We start from the raw sequence: 26,054 nt of genomic DNA on the forward strand, positions 1-26,054 counted from the left end.
TATACACAGAAAGTGTGCTTTGTCACCCTGTCTCCCTCCTTGGTCACTGTGTTCTTTAATTATTTCCTATCCTTTTTTAAACAGTATTAGACAGCGGGACTTGAATGGTTCCTACGCCCTTTGTTTCCTACACGGAGGACAGGTCATGCACTATCGCATTGACAGAGACAAGACGGGCAAGCTTTCCTTCCCAGATGGCAAGAAGTTTGACACGCTGTGGCAGGTCATATTGTTATACATATTGTCTCTTCCAAATCCACACAACTCAAGTGTCAAAAAGTACATTTCTCATTCAATAATTAATACCCACAGATGAAGAATATGATGGGACATAAAATAACATTGTACTGTATGTATTCAGTTGTTTTAAATACAGTACATTTTGATTACCTAAAGTGCTTTTTGCCTTTTTTTAAAACAGTTTGACTTGCTTTGTATCCTAGTTAGTGGAGCACTACTCTTACAAACCAGATGGACTGCTTCGCGTGTTGACAGATCCCTGTCCCCGACCAGAAGGAAACGGTACTCTACTGTACATGAATAAATAAGACTGTGCATTATTAATGTAATATCAATTTATCTAGATATCACTATGTTATGTATAAATGTCTTCTTGTGACCTTTGTATGTTATGCTATATGACGTTCAGTTTACAAGTAAGTTGAACGTTTAAAAAAAAGTTGTTTAAAATAAAATCACATTGGAATCAAATTAATTATTTTGCAAAGTACCTATATGGTATATTGTGGCAGGATAAAATTTGTCTATGGATGTTGGATAATTTTAAGAAATATTTTAACGAATATGTTCTCTTCTTGTTATGCAGTGGATATTGGCCGACCTCCTCTACCACGGGATCACCCTGTAAGTCTTTCCCAATGACTGTATATGTGTTTGTTTGGCCAGTGCGAAAAGTCAAAATCTGTATGTAATCAAGGAAGTTGAGTGTTGCTTTATCAAAAATATCAAGGACTTACTGAAAAGAGGAAATTGTAATTGTATGTTACAGTAGGGCTTCAAAGAAAGAGGGTACTACCTTTCATTAACTACAGTTAAAATAGAAGTGTCAAGCACACAGACACGCTCATGCCATTCACAATAAAAAGTGAACAGTATATTTATAGCATCGACATTATCCACGCAATAAGCAGGACTCTCAACACAGTTACACCATTGCCCCACCAAACTCAACGTTCCCAAACACGACCTCCAACTAATTCAGCAGTTAAATTAGTTTATTGTACCAGTTGGGAAGATAAATAAAGGTTCCCCCACCATTCTTTGTGAGGCAAAAAAAAATACTTTCTGCCAATATTGATCTTTCTGATTGCACATTGCTGACACTCTATTCTTTGATGTTTTTCAAGGTTGACAGTTCTGGTATCACTTCTCAAAAAGCTATTCTGTTCCTAGTAAGTAAAACTGACATTGTGCCATATGTTGACATATTTACAGTCAAAGCTATGGATAAGTCTAAATAAGTGGGTTAAAAGCTGGGCAAATAGCCGTGCCTGTCTTTTTCTTGCATGAGATCTTTTGCTGTTGAAATTAAGTTTTGACTCAGATAACTTTTAATAAATAGCTGTACTACTTAAAAGTTACTGTGTAATGAAAGTGAAACCCTTTTCTGAAGTGTAGGGACCCTCTAGTATGGATGTGACAGAATTCTATTTTTGCTGTAATTACCAATGATAGCCAGGAACTACAAATTATGAAGAATTATACTTGTTTACATTACAAACAGACCCTTTCCCTGAACAACTTAACCGCTGTACCCCACTTAACCAACATAGACATTAACAGTCCTTAACGTTCATGACACTCTGAAATTGTGATTTCTAGCAAGGAGCGACAGGTGGAATGCTCTCCAGACTCAAATCCTACACCTTACCCATACCTGGGAAGAAAGAAAAGGTGCACTAACACACAATTCCCCCTTCCCCCTTCCCCACCCCCTGTGGTACGTTGGACCATATGCATCCACCTAACTCTCCAAATTGTGGTTTTGCTAAAGTGTGGTTTGCTATTTACTAACACACCTGTGAGATTTACCTTGCACTCTAATTTCTACCGTCTGTTTACTACCCTTCCCTTTTAATTGTTATTAAAGGTGATGACAGACATCCTCGTTAGTATAACTATTGATTGATTGATTTCAATTGAAGATGTCAATTCTAAACAAGGTTTTTTTATTATTATCAGGCCCTCTGTTTATAAACCAAGACAAACGTTGGTCTCGAAAACTAATTAAAGCATTGATGACCTGAGAAGGACATTTTCCTTCTACGACACTATCTAGGCTTTCTCAACTTAAACTTAGCTTAGACTTAGGATATTCACAAAAACAACAAATATTATGAAATTGCCATTGAGAATTGTTGCAAGCAAAGTTCAATCATCATTTCCAGGAAACTGTGACATTGTAAACATGCCCAAGATACAGTTCCAAAGTTTTATTGACTATTCAATGTTCTTGAGTAAATTGATCTTCTGAAAATTATTAAAACCTATATGTTTAGTTTGAAAGCATATAGGTTGTAGGGCATGTAGGGTTGAAGGGCATGTTGTCATTAAAGGTCACTCACAGGTAGGATTTCAGCACACACTGACATCGTCTATTGTAGGTAATGGGTTATACTGTATGCCTGTAGTCTACATAGACTTCTTTGGGCTGGAATGCTAACCCTTGGCTACTATTATGTTCCCTACTTGTCCTTCAGTTGCATGTATACAAATCTAGACCTCTGCATTAAAATAATTTATATACTACTATGTGAATCCATTACCTTTTAAATTTGATACAGTCTTTTCTCTTTCATCGACACCCATGTATTATAAACATATACATTTGAAAATGCAAATTACATAAATGTCTGATTGATAAATGTCAATTTTCAATTATAAAATGTCACACTACAGATGTGTTTTATAATGTGATATACAAACACCTTAAGAATACTTTCTCATGGACATGAGTAATAGGGTATAAGCCTTTCCTCCAATTTCAAAGCATTTTATTTGAGTCAGGGGGTCTCTTACCAGTGGGAAAGTTCAAATAGGAAAAATAATTACATTGTCAAACAACTGGGGGGGAAAACGTTGGCCAAAAATGAGTAATTTTCTTCATGTAGGCTGAGTATGACATCATGCTATTAGTAGTACATACTCAACCTAGGATATGCCTGAGGAATATGATGACATCATAATCTCAAGTAAAATGATGCTGATTTTGGAAAAAGGCTGGCTTTCATGCATGATTGAAACGTTAAAGTATTCTTAAGATGAACAACATGTTAAAATATTATATGTACAATATAAAATAAAGATGGGTGTATTGTCATTGAAAGAAAGAGAATGAAGGATTGGTATCATGCTTTAGAAGGAAATAATATTTTTCATTTTTGCTTGTTTCATGCATTTATCAAATCATTGTTCCAGCAGAGTTAATACTATATTATTACAATATATTTGCCATTATATGTAATATGTCTTCTTAACCTTGTGTACTTTACATTACCAGAGGGAGACACGTAACAAAACCACAGATAACCTTAACCCTTATGAAACCAGGGTTCCTAATAATCAGGGGCTCAACAAAGGTAAGTAATGAGAGGACCATCATGTACAAATAAATGTTGCTCTGGGCTATACCTGAGATCTAAATTTCAAAATATATTATTTATTCAACATATCCATTGATATTAGCCACAAGTACTTGAAAATGTGGAGAAAAAAGCATTCCGTCTAGTAATCCCTATTTTAGGGATTACCTATTTCTGTCATTGTAAGTCAACTATCATAGTACTTTAAGGCGGTGTGTGTTGTGTGTTCAACAGAGGCCATGCCTATGGACACAGAGGTGTATGAGAGTCCCTACGCAGACCCAGATGAGCTTAGGACCTGCACCGTAGACCGCAAACAGCTCTTCCTAGAAGATGGAGAGTTAGGTTCTGGGAACTTTGGCACAGTCCTTAAAGGCGTCTACAAGATGAGGAAGTGGGTAACCTTGAACCATAAAACACAAACTTACTCTGTGATGCAGAACCACTGCATTGTAGCACCTTCTTGTGGTCATTTTATATTACAGTTTTTCTCAATGGCTTTGGTTAATTTCTTGAAACAGTAATAACATTCTCAAAGCTCTAGGTGCATTTGTCAGAATAGCTTATATGGTACGGCACAACATGATAGCTCACCTGCAAAAGGTAATTTGATTTTTACTTTTCAGTTTTTCCTCAATCGTTTTTTTTTCTTTGTCTTAACATTCTCTAAACTATAAGTGCAATCGTGCAGTTTGGGACATCACAACATCTATTTCATTACTATGTCACCTGGCAGGTAATTTAGCAATGTAGCAGACATCACACATTCCATGTCATAGATATTTACACAATACATATTTACTATGTCAACTGACATATGAGAACTGTTTAATGGGACGTCACATCACAACTCTATTGCATGTCTGCAAAAGTTAGTTTCTCACCCAAACATTTACTTCATGCTTCAAAACCCATTCATTGTGTCAGTGAATTGGCCAATGCTACATAAAATGTTTTTAAAAAATGTCATTGTGTGAGCCGTATTGGCTCACAATTTCTTTTACACATTTCCCTAACATTTTACACATCTTACATGTAAAGTCATATATACTGAACTAAAAATTACCACAAAATGACATCCATGCAAAAAAAAAATATGTGGGTTGATTGGAAAGATTGTCATTCCTATTTAATTACCATGTCACCTTGCAGGGAATTTGCCAATTTAGCAGACATGGCAAATATTCCATGTCATAAATATTTATTGTATATACATGTATGTCTGACAGATTTTTATCATTGAATCAATCATGCTTGTAAGGGCTCACATGATGAAAGAATGTTTTGAAGTTGTGAAGAGTATGACAATTTCACTGAGAAACAACTCACCAGTTTTGATCAGCAAGCCATGTGCATATAGTTATTGTGAACAATTGTAGAATCAGAATTCGGTTTATTCTCCATGTATGTTATACAAACACGGAATTTACTGTGGCAGGGAGGTGCAAAACACTGAACATATAAGAATCTTAAATTAAGTAAAAGTACAAAAGTTTTACTATTTCTAAGAACTAAACAATCTAAGAATACAACAATTTAAATATAAAATATATATGAAAATAAGAATGAGCAGCGTGAGTAGACAACTGTACTTACTCTTTTGCACACAAGCTAAAACATGTGCAACTTGCTTACAGTTTTTCTTGATTGCTAACACACTTGAATGTGTACTATGTTTTCTCAAAACTCTAAACAATATATAACAATTGATACTTCCACTGTTTTGGCCAAACCCTTGACTTTTGACTCCAAATTAAACATTGTAGTCAAAACCACATTATCTGTCATAGAAACCAAATTTTGCATTCAAAATACACACAAAGCTCTTAAATAAAATCAACCTTCTGAATACTCTTTACACACTGCTGAGAGGCATTGAAAACAATATTATAAAAAGGTTTTCATGAACCAATAACTATAATGTGTCCCTGAATTTCATTTGACTTTAATCATACAATCACACAAATACCAAAATTGTCCTTTTTACAGGATGTTGATTTTCAATTCAAACATTCTAGAGTACCGTACTGCAGTTGCTTGTCAAACAATCATGCTTGTCACTGTAGTGGTCACAGTAATTTACTGTAAGTCACCAACACAAATTCACCAAATTGGAATCTGCGGAAAACAAAGTAGGCTAAGAAAACAAGGAAAGTAACATCCTCTGATGTTTGAGTCATTGATTCTTACCTGTTGCCCTTTTTATTCATTCCAATCTCCTGATAGCATGTTGAGTATTTTTGTCCGTTTTTGCGTACACATGGTAAATGGACTGCATTTATATAGCGCTTTTCTACCTTAGCAGCACTTAAAGCGCTTTACAATGTTTGCCTCTCATTCACCCATTCAAACTCTCACTCACACATACCGACGGCAGCGAGCTACCATGCAAGGCACTGCCATCCCCATCGGGAGCAACTTGGGGTTCAGAGTCTTGCTCAAGGATACTTCGGCACATGACCTAGGAGGAGTCGGGGATCGAACCACCAACCTTGCGATTAACAGACAACCCTCTCTACCCCCTGAGCCACAGCCGCCCCACATGGACAATTGGTTGTTAAGCATTTGAGTTTGGGTTAGGGGTAAACCTTGCCTAGGACACCAAATGTGCTAGGACCAGCACTGGGTACGTGGTCTTTCTGCTGGGAATTGGCAAAATGGTTTTGTGAGGATGGCTTACACATACCATTTTTGTGTGTTAGCAATCGAGAAAAACTGTAATAAATAAGAAATTCCAATCTGGTGTGAACAAGAAACAAATTGTTCAGAGATTTGAACTTATTGTAAAAAATATATATACTGACTCATTGTAGAATTGAGCCAAAGAGATTGAGGAAAAACTGTAAATTACTATATTGATATTCATGGTATATCCCTGGTGTATTAGAATACCAAAATACAATAACAATGCCATACCTATCACAATAATAATTCTTGTTTGTCTAATCATAGCATCCAAAACCATAACATCTCATTGAAAAAGCCTCAGTGGATGCCATCTTCATTAACATAAATACAACTGTTGCTTGGTAAAAGTTTGGCCCAAGACACTACAGTACTGTCGTGTAACACAATAGCCTATGTGTTGGCCAGGCCAATACTGATAAGCTCAGTGGACAGTCAAATTTCAGCAGTTCCCTTCTTTCCATCCCAGGACAGAGAAGCCGGTGGCAGTGAAGATCTTGAAAAATGATGACAACAACCCGGCCGTGCGTGATGAGATGCTGAGGGAGGCCAGTGTCATGCAGCAACTGGACAACCCCTACATTGTCCGGATGATTGGAATCTGCGAGGCCGAGAATCTTATGCTGGTCATGGAGCTTGCAGACCTGGGACAGCTCAACAAGTTTCTGCAGAAGCACAAGTAGGTTTCCTTGACTGTACTCATTACCAGAGGCATTCATCCAAACCTTTTTTAAGAGATTGAAATACAGTAACAAGAAAAACTTTAGAAAAACCTCGTTATCTAGGGGAGAATGACACTCTGCTAGCCTACTCAAGTACAAAACCCTAGTAAAATCTTCCTGTATCCTTATTGTACTCACAAAGGTTGGTGTCTAATGTCTCATTACAGATGAATACAGTTATTGAACATGATCTTTACTCAGTTGTTTAAAGCTGTACTAGGTAATATTATAAAATAAATAAGAAAGATTTTAGAATTTAACCAACATGATTAACGGGGACAAAACTTTTCACTTACCTACTGTACCTTTTAAGATGAAGTAACACTTTAATAATCCCTTGGCAGGGACATTTGGGTAATCTCCCATGTCACATCATACCTCTTTCAAGTAACCCAAAAGTCACATTTACACCCACCACCACCAACAACTTTCAAGCCTAACCTCCCTGCGCTCTACCACCACATCACTGCAGTGCTGTATAATGTGTTTTAACACAGTCAATTATTGTAATCACTATTCCTCTTCCAGCGTATTACAGATAATGTATTGGTATTTAATTGTGGTTTTCTTAGGCAGATCTCCATTAAGAACATCACAGAACTGGTGCACCAAGTCTCTATGGGCATGAAGTACCTGGAGGAACACAACTTTGTCCACAGGGATCTTGCAGCCAGGAATGTGCTCCTTGTCACCCAGCACTATGCTAAGATCAGTGACTTTGGGCTCTCCAAGGTCCTCACAGAGGAGGAGAACTACTATAAGGTCAATGAAGGGCCTTGATATATAGCATTGTATCTTTTGAATTGTCTTTGATTTGTTTAGGAATTATTTAACTTAATCATTCCTGATTATGAAAACCACCCACTCTAAAATCAAATGTGTTTTTGCTAATTAGTTAGTTTTTTGGTGATGTAGCTGTCAATTGGTAGCATTTATGAGCATTTATTAAGATCAAAGCCTGTAGAGTAAATTAGGAAGCAATACTGGGAGCAACATAATGACACCAGTGAAAGTAATGACTCTGGAAACACAGTTGGGCTCTGCTCGAACAGCAGGGGTGTAAAAGAGTGAGTTTAGGGGTCAGTGTAACAAAGTTGAAATGGTTCAATTCACCCCTCAATATAAATAACGCCTACCCATGCCTTGTTAGCTTGGAGAAACGCAATTTAGATCGTCTGTGTAACTACTTGTTGCATGGTCTGATTGACAATAAAGTTCACTTTGACTTTGACTTGGCTGTTTGGTTGGGTAACTGACCAAAGCAATATTTATGAGAGGTGATCAGTTCGGTGCATGAGTTAGCGATCTCAAGATCAATCTCTTGAGGGACCCAATGAGACGAAGCAATTCTGATGATCACATTCACATCTGTTACAATTTATGGTAGAGCAAGTGCAGACTTTAGAGAGTAAAAAGTTCTAATATTTTTAAAACATTGTGTCAAGTTAGACACATTTCTGACCCTCAATGCACTGTACATGCTACATCAGGTGGACTGATGCTGTCAGTCACAATCTTTGTTGCTGCTTTATGTGATGTTGAAACATTTTCAGTCAATTTGTGTCATAAATAAATGTATTGTTATTGCAAAATTATTGCTCAATGATGTGTAATCATTAACCTGATTCTACTTCCTCCTTTAGGCCAAAAGCCATGGGAAGTGGCCAGTGAAATGGTACGCCCCAGAGTGCATGAATTTCTTCAAGTTTTCATCAAAGAGTGATGTGTGGAGTTTTGGAGTCCTAATGTGGGAGGCCTATTCACAAGGGCAGAAACCGTACAAGGTAGTACACTGATAGTATAAATAATAACAGCACTCACAATCATGCTTTTTTCATATTGGTGTTTAGTATCCCTCATCTATAGATTTTTTTAAATTTGTATTACCTACAAACCTGAAACATTTCATTCATCAAAGGGCTTGACAATCAGTTGACTTTATGAGTCAAGGAGCATATGGGCTGTACTAGAACAAACAGTCATGCGAGAAATCTGTCTGTACAAGTTTTATAGTAGGATTTTAATGCATTACATTTACATTTATTAATTTAGCAGACGCTTTTATCCAAAGCGACTTCCAAGAGCGAGCTTTACAAAAGAGCATGGGTCACTGATCATAAAAACGAGATAGCCCCAAAACATTGCGAGTAGCCAAACATGAAGCATACATTGTGAAAAGCAAATAAGTGCCAATGGGGAGAACTATAAGAGCATGTAGTTAAATAAGTTACAAATTAAACAACATGAACCTCAAAAGTGCAAGAGTGTACCTGTAGAAAAAAGCAAGCAACAATGATATAATATAATTCACAGCGAGTACAAGAAGTTAAATCAGTTACAACTAACCAACAAGAGCAACAAATCCCTCAGTAAGAGTCATTGTGTTCCTGGAGGAAGCTAACATCAGGTCCAGCAAATCATTCCTAAGTACCGTTGTACACCCGGAACAAGTGCGTCTTAAGCCTTTTCTTGAAGGTGGGGAGAGAGTCAGTGTCTCTGATGGAGGTGGGGAGTTGATTCCACCATTGGGGGGCCAGACAGGAGAAGAGCTTGGGTTGGGAGCGGGTGCTCTTGAGAGGTGGGACCACCAGACGGTTGTCAGAAGACAACCGTAGGTGGTGGGTGGGGGTGTAAGCCTGGAAGAGAGACTTGATTTAGTCGGGAGCAGTCCCGTTCACTGCTCGGAAGGTCAGTACCAGGTAGGGCTGGGCGATATGGGTAAAAAATAATCGATATAGATATTTATATTTCCATTCGATAATGATAATTAAGACGATAGACCACAGATCCGTAGTAGTAGCAAAATAAGTATTTTCCTCAACTTTTCCCCTACACTCTGCAAAAGGTTTAGGCAGCGCGGTGTGAGAGACATGTTTGCGGCCAGGGAGCACGTACCTGGGGTCAAGTAACTTAAGCTTTTTAAAACCTTGCTTTTTATCAATACCTTGGCGCAAACTCACACTTTCTGCATGTTCCAACGAGTGATTTTGCTTCAGTCGGTGAAAAAGGTTTGTCGTATTACCAGACTTGGTAGCCACTATTTACTACACAATTTGCACCAAACATTGCTCTGCTCTTTGTCGGATTTCAAAAAGCCAAACCAATTCCAAAAGACTGAAGAAGACGAACCCTTTTTATCAATAATTTCTTCATTGGAAGTTGCTCCCTCACCATGGCTATCGCTGGCACTGTTTTCGGCAATATGACTCAATATCATTTTACGCGGTTAACATTAGCTACTCCACTTGAGGTGCTCAGTATATTTTAGTGCGCGTAGGCTACCATTTCTCCGCAACTTCCTGCTGCATCACAGAAATTAAATGGACTGCTGTTCTTAATTATTCTCTATCGACATTATCGATATTATTGAAAATGAATTAATATTACGATAAGTTTATTGAGGGAAGTCATTACTTCGATAAATCGATAAAAAAAAATATTTCCCAGCCCTTGAATCTGATACGGGCCATGATGGGAAGCCAGTGGAGGGAGATGAGGAGCGGGGTAACATGGGAGTGTCTGGGTAGATCGAAGACCAGGCGGGCCGCTGCGTTCTGAATCCTCTGGATAGGGCGGGTTGCGCATGCTGGGAGACCGGCGAGCAACGAGTTGCAGTATTCCAACTTGGAGAGGACAAGTGCTTGGACTAGCAGCTGGGTGGAATGCTCAGACAGGTATCTCCTGATCTTACGGATGTTGTAGAGGATGAATCTACACGACCGGGAGACCGCAGCAATTTGGGCAGTGAGGGAGAGCTTGTCATCCATCCTTCATCCTTGCCAGGTTCCTGGCAGAGGATGAAGGGGTCACCATCGCAGATCCCAGGGTGATTGAGAGATCGTGGGAGATGGAGGGTTTGGCCGGGATGATGAGAAGTTCTGTTTTGGCGAGGTTCAGCTGGTGGTGGTGCTTGGTCATATACGCGGAGATGTCTGTGAGGCAGGCTTTATCCTAGCTGAGATCCCCTGATCAGTCAGGGGGAACGACAGGTACAGCTGCGTGTCGTTAGCGTAGCAGTGGTAGGAGAAGCCATGGGAGGTGATGATTGGTCCAAGTGAGGTGGTGTACAGGGAGAAGAGGAGGGGTCAGAGGACATAGCCCTGTGGGACACCAGTGGAGAGCTGGCGAAGGCCTGACACTTTGCCTCCCCAGGAGACCCAGTAGGACCTTCCCGACAGGTAAGATGAGATCCACTGAAGTGCAGTGCCAGTGATGCCCATCTCAGAAAGTCTAGCAAGCAGGATCTGATGGTTAACCGTATCAAACGCTGCAGAAAGGTCCAGCAGGATGATGACGGATGACCTCGAAGCCGCTCTGGCAGTCTGGAGGGCAGTGGTGACTGACAGGAGGGCAGTTTCTGTGGAATGGCCAGTCTTGAAGCCTGATTGGTTTGGGTCAAGCAGGTTGTTCTGAGAGAGAAAGTTTGACAGTTAGTTAGATACAGCACATTTAATTGTTTTTGAAAAGAAGGGTAGCAGTGATACTGGTCTGTAGTCCTGGAGGACGGCAGGGTTAAGGGATGATTTTTTGAGTAGAGGGGTAACTCTGGCCTGTTTGAAGGCAGAGGGGAAGGTGCCGGAAATAAGGGAGGAGTTAAGGACATGGAGAAGAAAGGTTATGATGGAGGGGGAGATGGTTTGAAATAGAGGAGAGGGGACTGGATCGAGGGGACAGAAGGTGGGGCGATGAGAGAGAATGAGGTCAGAGATCTCTGCCTCGGACAGGGGAGAGAAAGAGTTAAGGAATTTAGTTTACATTTAGTCATTTTTTTTGTTGGGTCAGTCATAGAGGGTGAGCGGGTATGAACGGTGTGCACAGGGAACTGGCTGCTAATGTCAGTGACTTTTTCCTCAAAGAAGGAGGAGAAGTCATCTGCCGTCAGAGAAGGAGGGGGTGGGGCGGGGGAGGTGGGATAAGAAGGGTGGAGAAGGTAGAGAAAAGTTTGTGAGGGTTTGAGGCAGAGTTAATTTTGTTCAGGAAGTAGTGGGTTTTAGCACCAGTTATGCCAGCAGAGAAGGATTAAAGGAGGGAGTGATACTTATCAAGGTCCAGACCTCTTTGGACTTACGCCATCTCCTCTCAGCTGCCCTAAGGGTGGACCGTTCTTCACGAATAACATCCGTGAGCCACGGGCAGGGGGGAGAAGATTGTGCAGGCCTGGTTGACAAGGGACAGAGAGTGTCAAGTGATGCAGTTAATATGGACAACAGGGTGTTGGTGGCAGTGTCAGTGGGGTGGGACGTGAACTTGTCAATGGGAGGGAGGATGTTACAATGGAGGAGAAATGTGAGGGGGATAGGGAACGGAGTTTGCGATGGAAAGTTACGAGGGGTGGGGAGACAGGAGGAGTTGGGGGGAGAGAGACAGAGAACTGGATAAAGAAGTGATCAGAGATGTGTAGTGGGGTTACAGAGGTTAAGTCAGTGATACAGTTACGTGTCAGGATGAGGTCGAGCTGTTTGCCTGCCCTGTGGGTCGCCGGTGTGTTCAGCAGCATCAGGTCAAAGGAAGTCAGGAGCAATGCAACAATTGTTTAACGATTATCTCAAGAACCGGGCAGTGTGCAAAGTTGTACATTTTCCGGTGAGCATTTAAGAATCCAAGGATGTGCAGTGCAGTTTGACATTGTTTGGATAAGCGCTTCAAGAACCCTAAAAATTATTTGTCGCTAGTTTCGGAATTGATCCCTGTCCACCATGTTGAGGTGGCCCTATACATAACGATGAGCTGCACTATGGACTACACAGTGTAACTTTTGCTCAGTTCTAAGAGCCTGAACCACAGTGTGTGTTAAATACTGTGTATTGCTCGGATGAGTGATTAAATGATAACCAAAATATATTAAATAGTCCTATAAAGTGCATTGCTTTCTCTGAAAACCTCAATAAAGACAAGCGAAAGATTGCGAACGCAATCGCTAGGTAAGCAGGGTTTTCTTTATGGATCAAATGCTAGCTAGTTAACTAATAGAAAGCAAATTTTTAAGTGGATATGCCATTTCAGTTTATACCATGGTCTGGGTGAATACTCAATTCTGATTGGCAGCAGGGGTGTCCGTTATCATGTGATAATGTACACCTACTAAGTAGTTTCAGTAAAACTGTCTGTTTCCTGTTCTAAATGATTGCGCTGGATACATAGTATAATGAGCCTGTGTCTAAAATGAGTAACCATAGCAACAAGTTCTGTTTACAAGCCATCGTTTACAATTTATTGACAAGCTAGCTACTAACATGTCAACTCGATCAAGGGGCAACAACTCCGCTTCCTCCCACTGTAAGAAAATGAAGCCAAAATATCCCGGATACGAGTGCTGCCATCTTGCACTGGTGATGTAATTTGGAGCCAGAGTCTGCGCCATAGTGATCGGGTGGTGGAGCCGTGGAGCCATATAAAAAGAGAGTTGTGACACTTCCATGGACTTCCATTGTAATCGAAGAATGCGGAAGTAAAGCGTGTCATGTGCGACCTATAGTTCCAAACGTTGTATATATCCAACTTTCAACCCCATTCATTTTCAGTGTTTCCGAAGCAAGTTAGCTGGTAAATTGATAAATTGCTGAATTTTTTCATATTTCAACACATTAGTGGATCCCTTATCAATTTTTATTAGTAATATTTTATATAGCCAGCTTTACTTCAAGTTTATCGTAACATAATAGCTTGTTAGATTCTAATTGCAGTTAGAGCTAGACTGTAGGTCTAGTATCTAACGTAAACAACATTTTACTGTGGCTAGCTAGAGAGCACGTGTATCATTAAAGATCATGTAAAGTGGAATTAAAAACGAGTTTCAAGTTCACCACACCACAGAATAATGTGTTATTAACTACCCATCCAAATTCGAATGAAAAAAAAACCCGACAAGTATGTTCAATTAGGCTTTGAAATCGTAAGAAAATCAGCAGTCTTCTCTGTTCGAGACTGGGGGGCGTCTCCTTCAGGCGTGTCGCCTGAAGGAGCTGAAGCTCGGCCCCCTCGCTGGAAGGCGCCGCCTCTCTCAAGTAAGCTACCTACGACCCAGATAATGGACGCTACGTCAAGCCGAACAAAACAGTATAGAATTAGAATGTATTTGTTCAATTAGTGAAACATACAGATGCATATAAATGAAATATTCCCCTGAGCTGTAACACAGGAGTAAACATTTACAGCAGACAGCAGACAGTGAGCTCTCCAACTACTTCTAGCACATTAGCTACCATTTCACCAAAATACCATCATTCTACACCGAGTAGCCTAATATCAAGTTAGCGGTTTGCACTAACTCATAGCAGAGATACCTCTGGAAAAGTTATCTAGTATAATTATAACAAGCACACAGAACTGAGTGATGAACTGCTGGCGGCGGTGGATGGTCCATGTGCGACCGGAGGATGAACGGCCAGGGGGCGATGCTCGGTACGGCTCTGTGCTGCAAGAGAAGCCGTGTGTTGGTGAACCCTGTCTATGGTCCATGTTAAAACTGTCCGCCGTGAAATGGTCAGTGGCGCAGAGGCGGCTGTTGGAGTTTATCCGAAGCTTTCCATGAGCGTGGCTCTTCACATAATCTATCCACCTATTTTTCCTTTCATTATCAACTTAAATGGCGTTGCAGCGCAGCTGGAGTTCTTGCATCCAGGGAAGATGCAGTTGCGGGTGGTGGGAGACATCCTGAAGCTAGCTAGCCAGCTGATGTAAGCTACAATAACAGTACAGCAGGAGGAGCCATTCAGTGATCTGACGTAGATGGGGCGAAATGATGTAGATAGGGCATTTTTTGTCTCCGCCCATTAAAACCTGATCTAAAAACGGAAGAGAAACTGTTCTTCGGTCTAACTCCACATTTCAGTGCGACAAAGTTTTTGCGCTTTGCACATGCTTTCAGGAACTAATTTCACACGTATATAATGTACTTAGAAGCAAAACATGGAATACTTTACAGGATCTTTAACCCTTGTGCTGTCTTCGGGTCACATGACCCAAAGGTTCATAACGAACCATCGTTGTGTTTACCCAATTTTACCCAATACAAAAACAAATAAAAATAATTTTCTTTTAACCTTCGCAATGTGGGGGGTCTGAGACAGCCCACCGGTTAAAAGAAAATGCTTCACTTTGTTTTTGTATGCGGTAAAGTTGTCGCAATACAACAGTGGGTCACAATGACTGATGGGTCAGAATGACCCGAAGATAACACAAGGGTTAAAGAAGTCAGTTGTTTTTTTTGGTCTGTCAAATTAGTTCTAGTTATTGGTGTTTGTTGGCATACAAAGTTAGTCTTCTCTTATTAGCCTAGTTAGTACATCTGATTAGAGCTAGCAACAATGAATTGCAGATTTAGGGGTCCCCTATCGGCCAGCTAGCTCTCGACGCTCGTCAGGAATTTCAGGTCCACTCACTAAAAACCAACTTGACCCTCTTACTGGACATATTGTAGAATAAAATGTTTTATTAAATGTAATTGGTTGCCTTGCCTATATTCTGTTCTATTTACCAAACTCCTTTCTTAAATTTAGCAGTTGCTGGTGTGATTGCTATCTAGATTAGATTCAACTTGCATCAAGTAGGCTACTACAAATATCAGACCCTCCAGGAATTCGCGATGTTGCGATCGCACCAATTCACGCGAATTCAACGATTCCCCGCGAATTCAGCGCTACGTTGCAATTTTAACCAATCACCGCAATTTTCCCGCAACTTTGACCAATCATCGTCGTCTCCCACAACTCTCTCCAGTAGGGGTTAAATCCTACGCCTGAACGCGTTCATTGAACGAAAGTTCATGAACTCGTTGATAATTTTGGTGAACGTGAACTGAACGTACTGTATTACTGCCTGATGAACGATACTGTGAACGTATTCATTCTGGTGTCTGTGAACTCTTTCACTCTTTTTAATTTCGTTCAATAAGGTGCCAGATTTATAGAGACTTCCAGGCGAAAAACACACCGTTAACAGTCCTGTATCCAGGGTTGCCCAACCAGTCAATTGCTGTGTGTGCTTTCTTCTACTGTCTATGCCTGGCAAGCGTGATAGCGCCGAGTTGCGTAGAGGCCGAGAGCGGTATTGCAGACATATAGAGATGTCAATATTTTTTGTTAAAAAAAGGGAGATTCCTCCCTTCAATGCATGCGAATGTAAATCCTGGTTAGATAAGGATTAAAAATGGGATATGATGAAAATTGGCATGTTGGTAATGTTATTTAGGGGAGCATTTCTCAATGGTTTTATTCTTTGATGTTGTTTGTTAATTACTTAATTTTCAACCAATAACTCAATTAAAATTACAAAGAGGGAAATTCGCAACTTTTTATCACAACTTTCACTTGCTCCCGCAATTTCATCGCAACAAACACCTAAAAAACACAGCAACTTTCATCGCAACTTTTTAGAAAAGCTCCCGCGAAATCAGGAATTTTAGCCCGCAACTATCACAAAAAAGGCCCGCGAAATCCTGGGGGGACTGAAATATAAGTGTTGTTAACGTGGTAAATTGTAAGTGGGCTGATGAATAAAAAAAACGTGTTTAACAAGTCCCATTTACTTCAACAGTCCAAGGTTAAATGTTAAGTAGAACAATAGTTCTCATTAGGCTACAGTATGGTAGCCTGCATAGCCATTTCTAGCTCTGCTTCACAATATTGCTGCCATATACATGATGCAACACACCAGTAACCAATTGATATTATGTGTTAATATACCGAAAATGTCCGTAAATCGAGATGGCGCTGCTGTCTGTCCCGTCGAAAGCCATTCAGGTTGACAGCAGTAGATTTTTTAGAACTACAGCAAGCTACTTGAACCACGTGATCACGTGTCGGTGAGATCAAAGAGTGTCATAACACTTTTTATATGGCTTTGGCCGCGGTATCGAGGTCTTGATCGACATTCACCCGACCCAATCATAAGGACACACTAACCCCTTTTTCTATTCATAGTTTTCACGTGACGTCCCGTTCCAAGGGGCACGCCCCCTTGGAGGGCAAAAAAGACTTTCCGCTGCCCGCCACCCATTATAAAGTCATACATTTTGTCTGTTGCTTTTGTGTTTCCAAAATGCCGGATAGTTGTTGTTCTATCGGATGCAGTAATCGAAGAGGAGACAAGCCTGGGCTGTGTTTCTTTAGAATTTCGTCCGATAAAGAAAATCCAGAGGAGGAGATTGGATTTGTGCCATTAAACCTAACGTTACCTCTGCCTCCGGGGAGGGCAAACAATGCCAGCCGTCCAAACTTATTTGCAGCTAACACTTCATCAATCTCAAGTGAAATTAAACACAAGAATATACAGGTATATTAATTATAATATTTTTTGCCATAAAACACATCTTTATGTAATCGGTTTGACATAGTTTGTTGTGTTTTGAGGCGACCAACTGCAGTGGTCGTAGTGAGTTAAAGTTAGCTAGTTGTTGTGTTAGACACAACTAAATTCAAAATGCATGTAAAAATGCAATGTAAAACAAAGACAATGAGGCTTGTGTTAAGACTGTTTTTCATACTCATTTGGTCCTTTGTTTTTATTTAGGTTTTTCACAGCATCCCAACTTTTTTGGAATTGAGGTTGTAATAAGTAAAAATTAAAGGAAAAGTTGACTTTCCGTTTGAATAGTTAGCAGTTGTTTAAGAGAGAGAGGGGTTAGCTAGTTTACAGTTATGATATCACATAGTCATCACATATATAAAAACCTTGCGGTTTTTAGGGGCAGAAATACGGCAGCGGGTCGGTGCTGTATATGGATCGCAAGTGCCCAACACTTGCAGTGTGTGTCCATATCTTTCATTTTCTTTAGCTAAGAGGTGATCCAAAGAAACGTGGGAAGGTAAATTTGCCGGCTTTTGCTGCGTCTCAACGGTGTGAGCCGCTATGCCAGCAGCTTTCTGCCCTCCAGGTCTCTGCGGATGTCACGTGACTGAAAACTATGAATTGTCAAATAACAAATTAAAAACAAACTGATCAGAAGAATGAGCTCTTGAACAGACATAAGCGTGATAAGAACTAACTAAAATGACAGAAAGCATCTTGAACTAGAGAGGGTACAATTTCAAATTGTAGGGTGTGCTTGCTTGCGTCGGTTGCACAGGGGTCCATTTTTTAATGACATTTTTACAACTGAAATTTCTGTATATTTTATATAAAAATGCATACTTATTATTTATAAAGATTACATAGATTTAAAAGCATTTTTTTTTTCCGGCTCATTTACAACTGAAAATACGAGTGAAGTGGAGAATGAAATAGATGTCTTCTCATTTCCCCTGCAAGAGGCAGCCTCATAGTAGAATAAAAACGAATACATTTGGCAGACCGGTGTAAAAATTGACCTAATCTCTATGACTTAAATGTCCTTTTAAGTTTTTTCCCTTCTCGTGATATTTTCAGGCATTTAGCCTACTCATATTGAATTCATTCATTAATAAAGAACCCCCTTTGAAGATTATTCTACGACGTTACCGGCAGTAGAAGATGGAATCGCGATTCAAACAGTACCATCTGCTAACTGAAAATATTCCCCCAAAACGTAAATAAGCTTGACATTTATTTAGTGGAAAATCGCTCATTCATAAAAAGCTCACTGGTAGCGATCATTGTCAGTAACAACACAAAATGTGATATAGTACGGTGGCCCTGAAGTGCAAATCACACCCACTAACATGAGTGCATCCCCTAAATGAAAACACTCCCCCCAAATACGAGTCAACTCCCCCCAAATAGGATGACTTGCTCACCTCCCCCCAATACAAGGACACGCTCCCCCAAATTGGAAACGACATTACATTAACTCAAAAACACATTACATTAACTCAAAACGGAAAGGGTTACACTTCGTTGCTGAATGGATGCAGTAACTAACAAGAAATTGATAGACAGAAGTACAAAATGCAATAGTCTGACAGAGTTACGTGCACCAGGACATTTGTTTGGCTATCAAAGCATGTAGCAAGTAGTAGGCTACTTATGCAAAAGTATAAATTGCATGTTAAACGTCAAAATCGATAGCGAAACAACCATCCTGGTCCACGTAACTCTGTAATTACCATGAAGTTGATCATTTTGGTTGGAAAAAAAGAAGAAACATTTGTGTTAACAATTCAGAGTCATGACTTGCACTACTCTTTATTTTAATCAGGGACATTCCTATGAAATTAAATAGATATGCTGTTAACGTTTCACAACATTAAAATAAGTAGCCTATGCGCACGCTAAAAACACAGTTGAAGGAAGCAGGACTTTTCAGAAGAAAAAACTAATAGTCCACAACAGAAGAACGAAATGCCACAATGACAGAGTTACGTGGACCAGGATAATTGTTTGGCTATCGATTTTGACGTTTAACACGCAATATATACTTTTGCATAAGTAGCCTAATATTTGCTACATGCTTCGATAGCCAATCAAATGTCCTGGTGCACGTAACTTGTCAGGCTATTGCATTTTGTACTTCTGTCGATCAATTTCTTGTTAGTTACTGCATCCATTCAGCGACGAAGTGTTGTACCTACCCTTTCCGTTTTGAGTTAATGTAATGTCGTTTCCCATTTGGGGGAGCGTGTCTTTGGATTGGGGGGAGGTGAGCAAGTCATCCTATTTGGGGGGAGTTGACTCGTATTTAGGGGGAGTGTTTTCATTTGGGGGATGCACTCATGTTAGTGGGTGTGATTTGCACTTCAGGGCCACCGTAATATTAGCCTGGTCCTAACCAGACCCTTGTACATTTCATTTGTACAGAGGGTCTGGGATCGCTCCATTGACAAGCGTTAACTTCCTTGAAGGCGGGTACTCTGTTGAAGTCTAAAACTATTGGATCTGCCCAGAGCCACTCTGATCTGCCATAACCAATCACTAGTGTTCGCCTTAGCCAACTCCTTCACCACGGAGCTAGCTGCCGTAGCTGGAAAATCAAACTTTTCCCGAACCCCGTGGGGAGGAGGGCCACAACATCATGACCACCAACAAAACTCAGCAAGGATTGTTCTTGCTCCGGCTTTAATTTATGGATATTCGGCAGCGTTGTCACAACCGCAGAATAGCTTCGCTCGCATCTTTCTCCGCCGCCATTACTGAACTACAACTCAAACTAGTGCACGACATCAACGTCATCGTTCTCAGCCACTCCCTCTGTTCGCTGATTGGACCTACAATTTTTTTTTCCTGAAAACTATTTGTGAGGAATTTATATTTTAACGATTGAAAACAGATGCATCATAGACCACTGTTGTATGTGTTGCCCGGGCAACAGAGGCTAATGTCGTGATGCTAATACTTCAGTGAAATAGTAGACTACTGTTTCCCGAAAGTAGATGTACTTCCTTAATAATATCAGTTTATATTGTACATTACACATCACAATTGTGTGTCATATCACAAAGTAAAATTAGTAAATAGTTATCACCCTGGCCTCTTTGCTTGTGGCGTTTCTGCAGCTGCCTTGCTGTAAAGCAGTTAGCCTAGCTATCTCCCAGAAGTTAACGAGCTGCTTAACTCAGGGCCAGGAGCCGAGTGCACCAGCTGGGCGTAAAAAAGTTGGTCTTAACTCCTACGTCGGTCTTAGCTACGTCCGATTTTGTGATTTGAATTTACACCGAGTGCACCAAGCTTGACAGGCCACGGTCGTAGCTACGCCTGGTTTTAAGATGCGCGTCCTTGTGAAAATGCGAAAGCGTCGATCGTTGCCAAGCAACACATTTAAGAGCCTATCCAAAGCGCACTTAGCTAGCCTATCTCCCTTCAAAACAAGCCATGGATTTAAAAAAGAAAGAAAAGGAAAATACATTTTACTGATAGAGAAATTAGAAAACTTCTTGAGTTGTTTACTCAGAATAGAAGCGTGCTCACGGGGAAATGTAATAATATCAACACAAACAAACAGAAACAATCAGCTTGGAAATCGATCACCAATAAAATTAACAGTGGATTTGTGCGATCACAGACAACTTTTTCTCGCCTTAATGTCCTTTCCATATGTTGCCTATAAACAAGACGCGCTGCATGTGCGATCAAACTGTTGTACATTATAATTACCATGGATATTAGTCCGATTTTCCAACTTACGCCTGCTCCCCACTAGGCGTAAAATGTACACCCAGGTGCAGCACATAAAGGGCTTAAGTCTAACTGGTGCACTAGTCGTAACTTTAAGTTAGTCGTAACTTTCAGTTCTACATCGGACGTAGCGTTACACCCAGGCGTACGCCCAGCTGGTGCACTCGGCTCCAGGTGTTGGACCGAATTCTCACTCCCCCGCAGAATCCCACTCCCCTACGCGTGAACGCGCACTGCCTTCCTAGCGTATTGCTAGTTGTAGTTTGACGAACCGAGGCGATTTTTACAAGCCTAGGTTGGCGATTTTTACAAGCCTAGGTTCCCTCGTCTTAAGGTGCGTTTACTGTGCGTGTCCACTGCAGCGACGCGATGCGAGCGACAACATGTTTCCCATTCATTTTCTATGGAGCCAGGAGAATCGATTGCGTGGTGCATTGTGGGTAGCGACGCGACGCGACAGAGTTGAGATTTTCTCAACTTTATGCAAATGAGGAGCGATTTTCGCTAGCGATGGCCAATCGGAGTGTTTTCTTGTTTCTCGTAACGTAGCAACCATGGTAAACATTTCTAGCTTTCTAGGTTTCAAGGTGGAGGAGAAACTAATCGTTTGTGTGGCTGCTTACCCAGTCCTGTACGATACATAGCTGTATTTGTACAGAGATGTTAATAATAAAAAAACGATGCATGGCGCAAGGTTGCCGAAGTTGTTGGTGCTTGTACTTTCTAATTCAGTCTAGTGACATTACGTAACTTCGTTCTGTAGTAACTAGCTAGCTAGCTAGCCCGGCTGGAACTCACTATCGTATCGACAGATTAGCAGAGACTGAGGAATATAGTAAAACGTTTTTTACACATGTCAACGTGTATGTCTATTAAGCAGTTTTGTATTTTGTATACAAGTTGTATTTTGATCGATGTTGCAACTACGTAACCCCAAGTCTGCACACTTGGCCATGAGAACTACAACAGTGATTTTAGAGAACTACATTCTACATTCATCTGTTTGAAACGCCCTTGAGTGTGGTGAACTGTGGGAAGGCGAGCGATGGCAAGCGATTCGCGTCGCTGCAGTGGACACGCACTGTTACACTGCAGCGACGCGATGCGAGCGACAACATGTTTTCCATTCATTTTCAATGGAGCCAGGCGAATCGCTTGCGTGGTGCATTGTGGGTAGCGACTCGACGCGGTCGAGTTGAGATTTTCTCAACTTTATGCAAATGATGAGCGATTTTCGCTAGCGATGGCCAATGGCAGTGTGTTCTTGTTTCTCGTAACGTAGCAACCATGGTAAACATTTCTAGCTTTCAGTTTTTAAAATGGAGGAGAAACTAATCGCCTGTGTGGCTGCATATCCAGTCCTGTACGATACGTCTCTGTATTTGTACAAAGACATTAATAAAAAGAATGAGGCCAGGCGCAGGTTTGCCGACGTTGTCGGTGCTCCTGGTGTTTGTTTTGTACTTTGTACTCTCGAACAAAGTTACGTTACGTCGTATCGACAGATTAGCAGAGACTTTGAGTACTATAATAAAACGTTTTTACACATGTCAACGTGTATGTCTATTAAACAGTTTTGTATTTTGTATACAAGTTGTATTTTGATCGATGTTGCGAGTACGTAAACCCAAATCTGCACACTTGGCCATGACAACTACAACAGTGACTTTAGAGAACTACAATTCTACATTAATCTGTTTGATACGCCCCCGCGCGTGGTGAACTGTGGGAAGGCGAGCGATGACAAGCGATTCGCGTCGCTGCAGTGTAAACGCACTGTTAAGCCCAATTTATACTTAGGTCGCAGACACTTTTGAAAAGGTCGCCGACAGAAATGACGTCTCGGTCGACACTTTTAACCGTCGCTTAGAAGTGTCGCCTACCAGGAGAAATTTCTACTGGCGCGGATGTCGTCACATAGTGAAAAATTAAAATTGTCAGTTTCTCCGATTGATCACCTAGGCTACAAAGCGTTAACAATGTAATATTGCTATGAATGTAACGGTAAAATGATTCTGTTTACGTCACGCGAACCTTGAGCACAGGCGACTGTTTTCCAAAGTATAAATGCAGCAGCCTGAGTGCCACTTTTTTTTTTTCGTCGGCGACCATTTCAAAAGTGTCCGCGACCGAAGTATAAATTAAGCTTTAGGCTTTGAGGAAACTGTCATTAGGCTATTTAATTTATGTTTCATCAAAATATAAGTTATGTTGTGCTGCACTTTAGAGCCTATACGATTAGTATGTCGTGCTACTCGTAAAATCCGAATGATTGTCTCAAGAAAATAGACGTACTTTGGAGCTGCACTTGAAAAACGATGTTGATGTCGATGTTGTGCTACACTGTCCTATTATCGGAATGAGGGTAATATGTGAATTATGTTGTAGTTGCGACTGCTGTTGTCACTGTCTGTTAAAAGCGAGCATCGTTCTTTGTATTCATTTGTACGAATCACTTTTAGTAGAACCCATGGGCGGAAATCCCGGGGGGACAGGGGGGACACGACCCCCCCAATCCTGGGAAAAATATGATTTGTCCCCCCCAATAAATCACTGTAAACATAACTATGTAATTTCTACAACATTAATAATATGCAATGAAAGCGCTTTGCTGATTATGGACACAATGGCGCTTTTTGAAGTTTAAAAAGATTTCGAACCCCGCCTTTGGTCCCACAATGGTTTGATCCACAGCCCCAGCCCTCAGCAGTGATGCAGGTGCGTGTGTGAAAATCGGACAGTATCTGTTTGTGTCGTTGGTGGCTGATGTCCAGTAAGTAGTTGTAATATCTGACAAGGTGACTTGAGTGTCTACCATTTGAAATGCACGTGGCTAACATGAAATTAATCCAGTTAATCGCACCATAGCGATTTCACTATGTTGGCAGGGTTCACACACACTAAGCTAGCTGCATTTGCATAGCTAGCAAACAAACCGATAGAGAAAACATTAGCTAGCACTATTCCATTTGGCGTCGTCAAAAGATGGAAACTTTGCTATCGTCAATTTAATCCAAGATCACCATGGATATTGTAGTTCTTCTAAATCCATTTGCCATGCTTAGCGATACTGAACAGAACTATACTATATTCTACCATTATCATAATTATCTTAAATGGTCTCGTTGCAAAAGCTAAATCGTCTCTAGGGACTTTGAAGCACCTGTGTGCCGATCTGGAGTAAACTGGCTATAACAAAGATGATGGCAAATACCACACAAACGGAATTGGGGCTCGCTAGCTGCATATTCAGCTATTCTGGGAAGCCAGCCAAATATAAAACCAAAACATGAATTATATTAAAATGACAAAAGGTTGCAGTTTGCGTTGTGTAAAGGGTGAACTCATACAGCTGTCAATCCAGCTGTCAATGCAATCCGTTTCACCTTTCCTAACTGACTGTCTAGCTACCTGGTAGATCGAAGCCTATTCTAGAAGAATGGTAATAAATGATAAAAGCCCATCTTCTACTGTAAATAACCTGTACATTGTGTGTGCGGCCAGCATGGTAGAAAAATTGCAGAAAAAAGAAAGACGGACATCAGAGCATTTCAGGACACCAAAACGCAAAGAAAGAACCCTAGTGGCCTAATTTCAAAGACTAGTTGATAAAATGTTCATAAAAATGATGTGAAATGTGCTAAAATAAGTTTGTTGAGTCTCTTGTTTGGCAACATGACGGGTTCCTCTTCTTTAGACTTATAAAATAGGGACATAATTGCACAATGCCATGGATACCCCCATTCTCTACTTAAACTGGTGACTGAACCAAGATTAATTTGAGGCAATGGTATTGTTGTTGTGATTAATTGTGTAGTATTGGGTACTGGTAGTTAGGAGGATGGCAAACATCTTATTTCTTTTCTAGGAGACAGACTGTGAGTCAGTGAGGGTGGTGAAAGGGAAAGAGCCAGGGAGAGACTTCAGATGATAGTGTCATAGCCATGGCAGGACCGGGGGTCAACCTTTTTGCCAGCAGCACCAGTATAGGAGACAGTGGCACAGCACTGTTTAGTCACCTCAGTGGTGGCACAGAACCATATCAGCCACACCCACAATTTATAGAACCGCAGACTCTTGCCAACAAAGTGTTGACATTTCAAGAGAAATGGTTTTGCGATTTCCCCCGACTTTATGATGGTTCAATTGAGATTATTTTAGATGAGACTGCACCATGCCCATTGTAATTACATAAACTGCCATACTGGCCTTTCTTGGTATTGCTGGTTGTAAATACTGTACACCTGCATTCATACTTGACTGATAAGAAACACTACTATAACTACATTTGAACAAGTTGAGACAACCCTTCAGTTACTAACTATAAATGATCCAGGAGTATTAATTATGGTTCCTCAATATACATTTAACATATTACAATGTAGGCTGTGTTACAGCAGTCATTTTGGTGTCCCCCTCAGAAATTGCTCTTGAGAAAATGTCATATAATTGTCCCCCCCAAAGTTGATAGCAGATTTTCGCCGCTGGTAGAACCATTCACTTCTGATTCTTGATTGCGTTGTACTTGCTGTTATAGGTATGCTTACTAAATGCACTATATGCCCATTCATTGGCATATAATCGTCTGGTAAATGAGTATAGCTACATTATTTTACAAATGTAGGCTATATAAAAAGGCCCCTGCTCACAGGTCCCTCCTACCAGAATTCTACTTCTATTTCCCTCTCAGTAAACTACTTTCCACACAACTGTTTTGTGTTTACAATCATATCCATTTTATAGATCCTGCTTCCCACAGCCTAGTTTGTGTCTTCTAACTTGCAATGTACAGTGCTTGGTTTTAGTACCTGATAAGCCAAGCCTGGACCTTCCCTTTGTGAATGGCTAGTGAAAAACATCTAATAAATGATGACATTTTGATTGGTTCCATCACATTTATTTTAAACAAAAAACTATAATGATATATTTAAGAAAAGGTAGAAAAAAGAAAGAAAGTGATAATTTAAATAAGAGTTTTAACAAGTTTGAGGCTTGATCATGAAAACAGGTCAGGGATGTT

The 26,054-nt window shown here is 40.5% G+C and overlaps 1 protein-coding gene across 5 annotated transcripts in view; it reads left to right on the forward strand.

Annotated features, from left to right (window-relative positions):
- Positions 1–26,054, forward strand: part of syk (spleen tyrosine kinase) — a 56,354-nt gene that overhangs the window by 10,360 nt on the left and 19,940 nt on the right. For 3 of the 5 annotated variants that reach the window (XM_062484427.1, XM_062484426.1, XM_062484428.1), the window contains 10 exons: positions 85–223; positions 444–522; positions 827–864; positions 1,368–1,412; positions 1,843–1,914; positions 3,521–3,599; positions 3,837–3,996; positions 6,757–6,966; positions 7,582–7,771; positions 8,653–8,793. In XM_062484427.1, coding sequence (XP_062340411.1) covers positions 85–223; positions 444–522; positions 827–864; positions 1,368–1,412; positions 1,843–1,914; positions 3,521–3,599; positions 3,837–3,996; positions 6,757–6,966; positions 7,582–7,771; positions 8,653–8,793 — 1,153 coding nt within the window. The remainder of the gene's footprint in view (positions 1–84; positions 224–443; positions 523–826; positions 865–1,367; positions 1,413–1,842; positions 1,915–3,520; positions 3,600–3,836; positions 3,997–6,756; positions 6,967–7,581; positions 7,772–8,652; positions 8,794–26,054) is intronic. The other 2 variants (XM_062484429.1, XM_062484430.1) reach the window with 2 other exon arrangements.

The sequence above is a fragment of the Osmerus eperlanus genome, chromosome 18, assembly GCF_963692335.1.
Source record: "Osmerus eperlanus chromosome 18, fOsmEpe2.1, whole genome shotgun sequence".
NCBI classification, from domain to species: Eukaryota; Metazoa; Chordata; class Actinopteri; order Osmeriformes; family Osmeridae; genus Osmerus; species Osmerus eperlanus.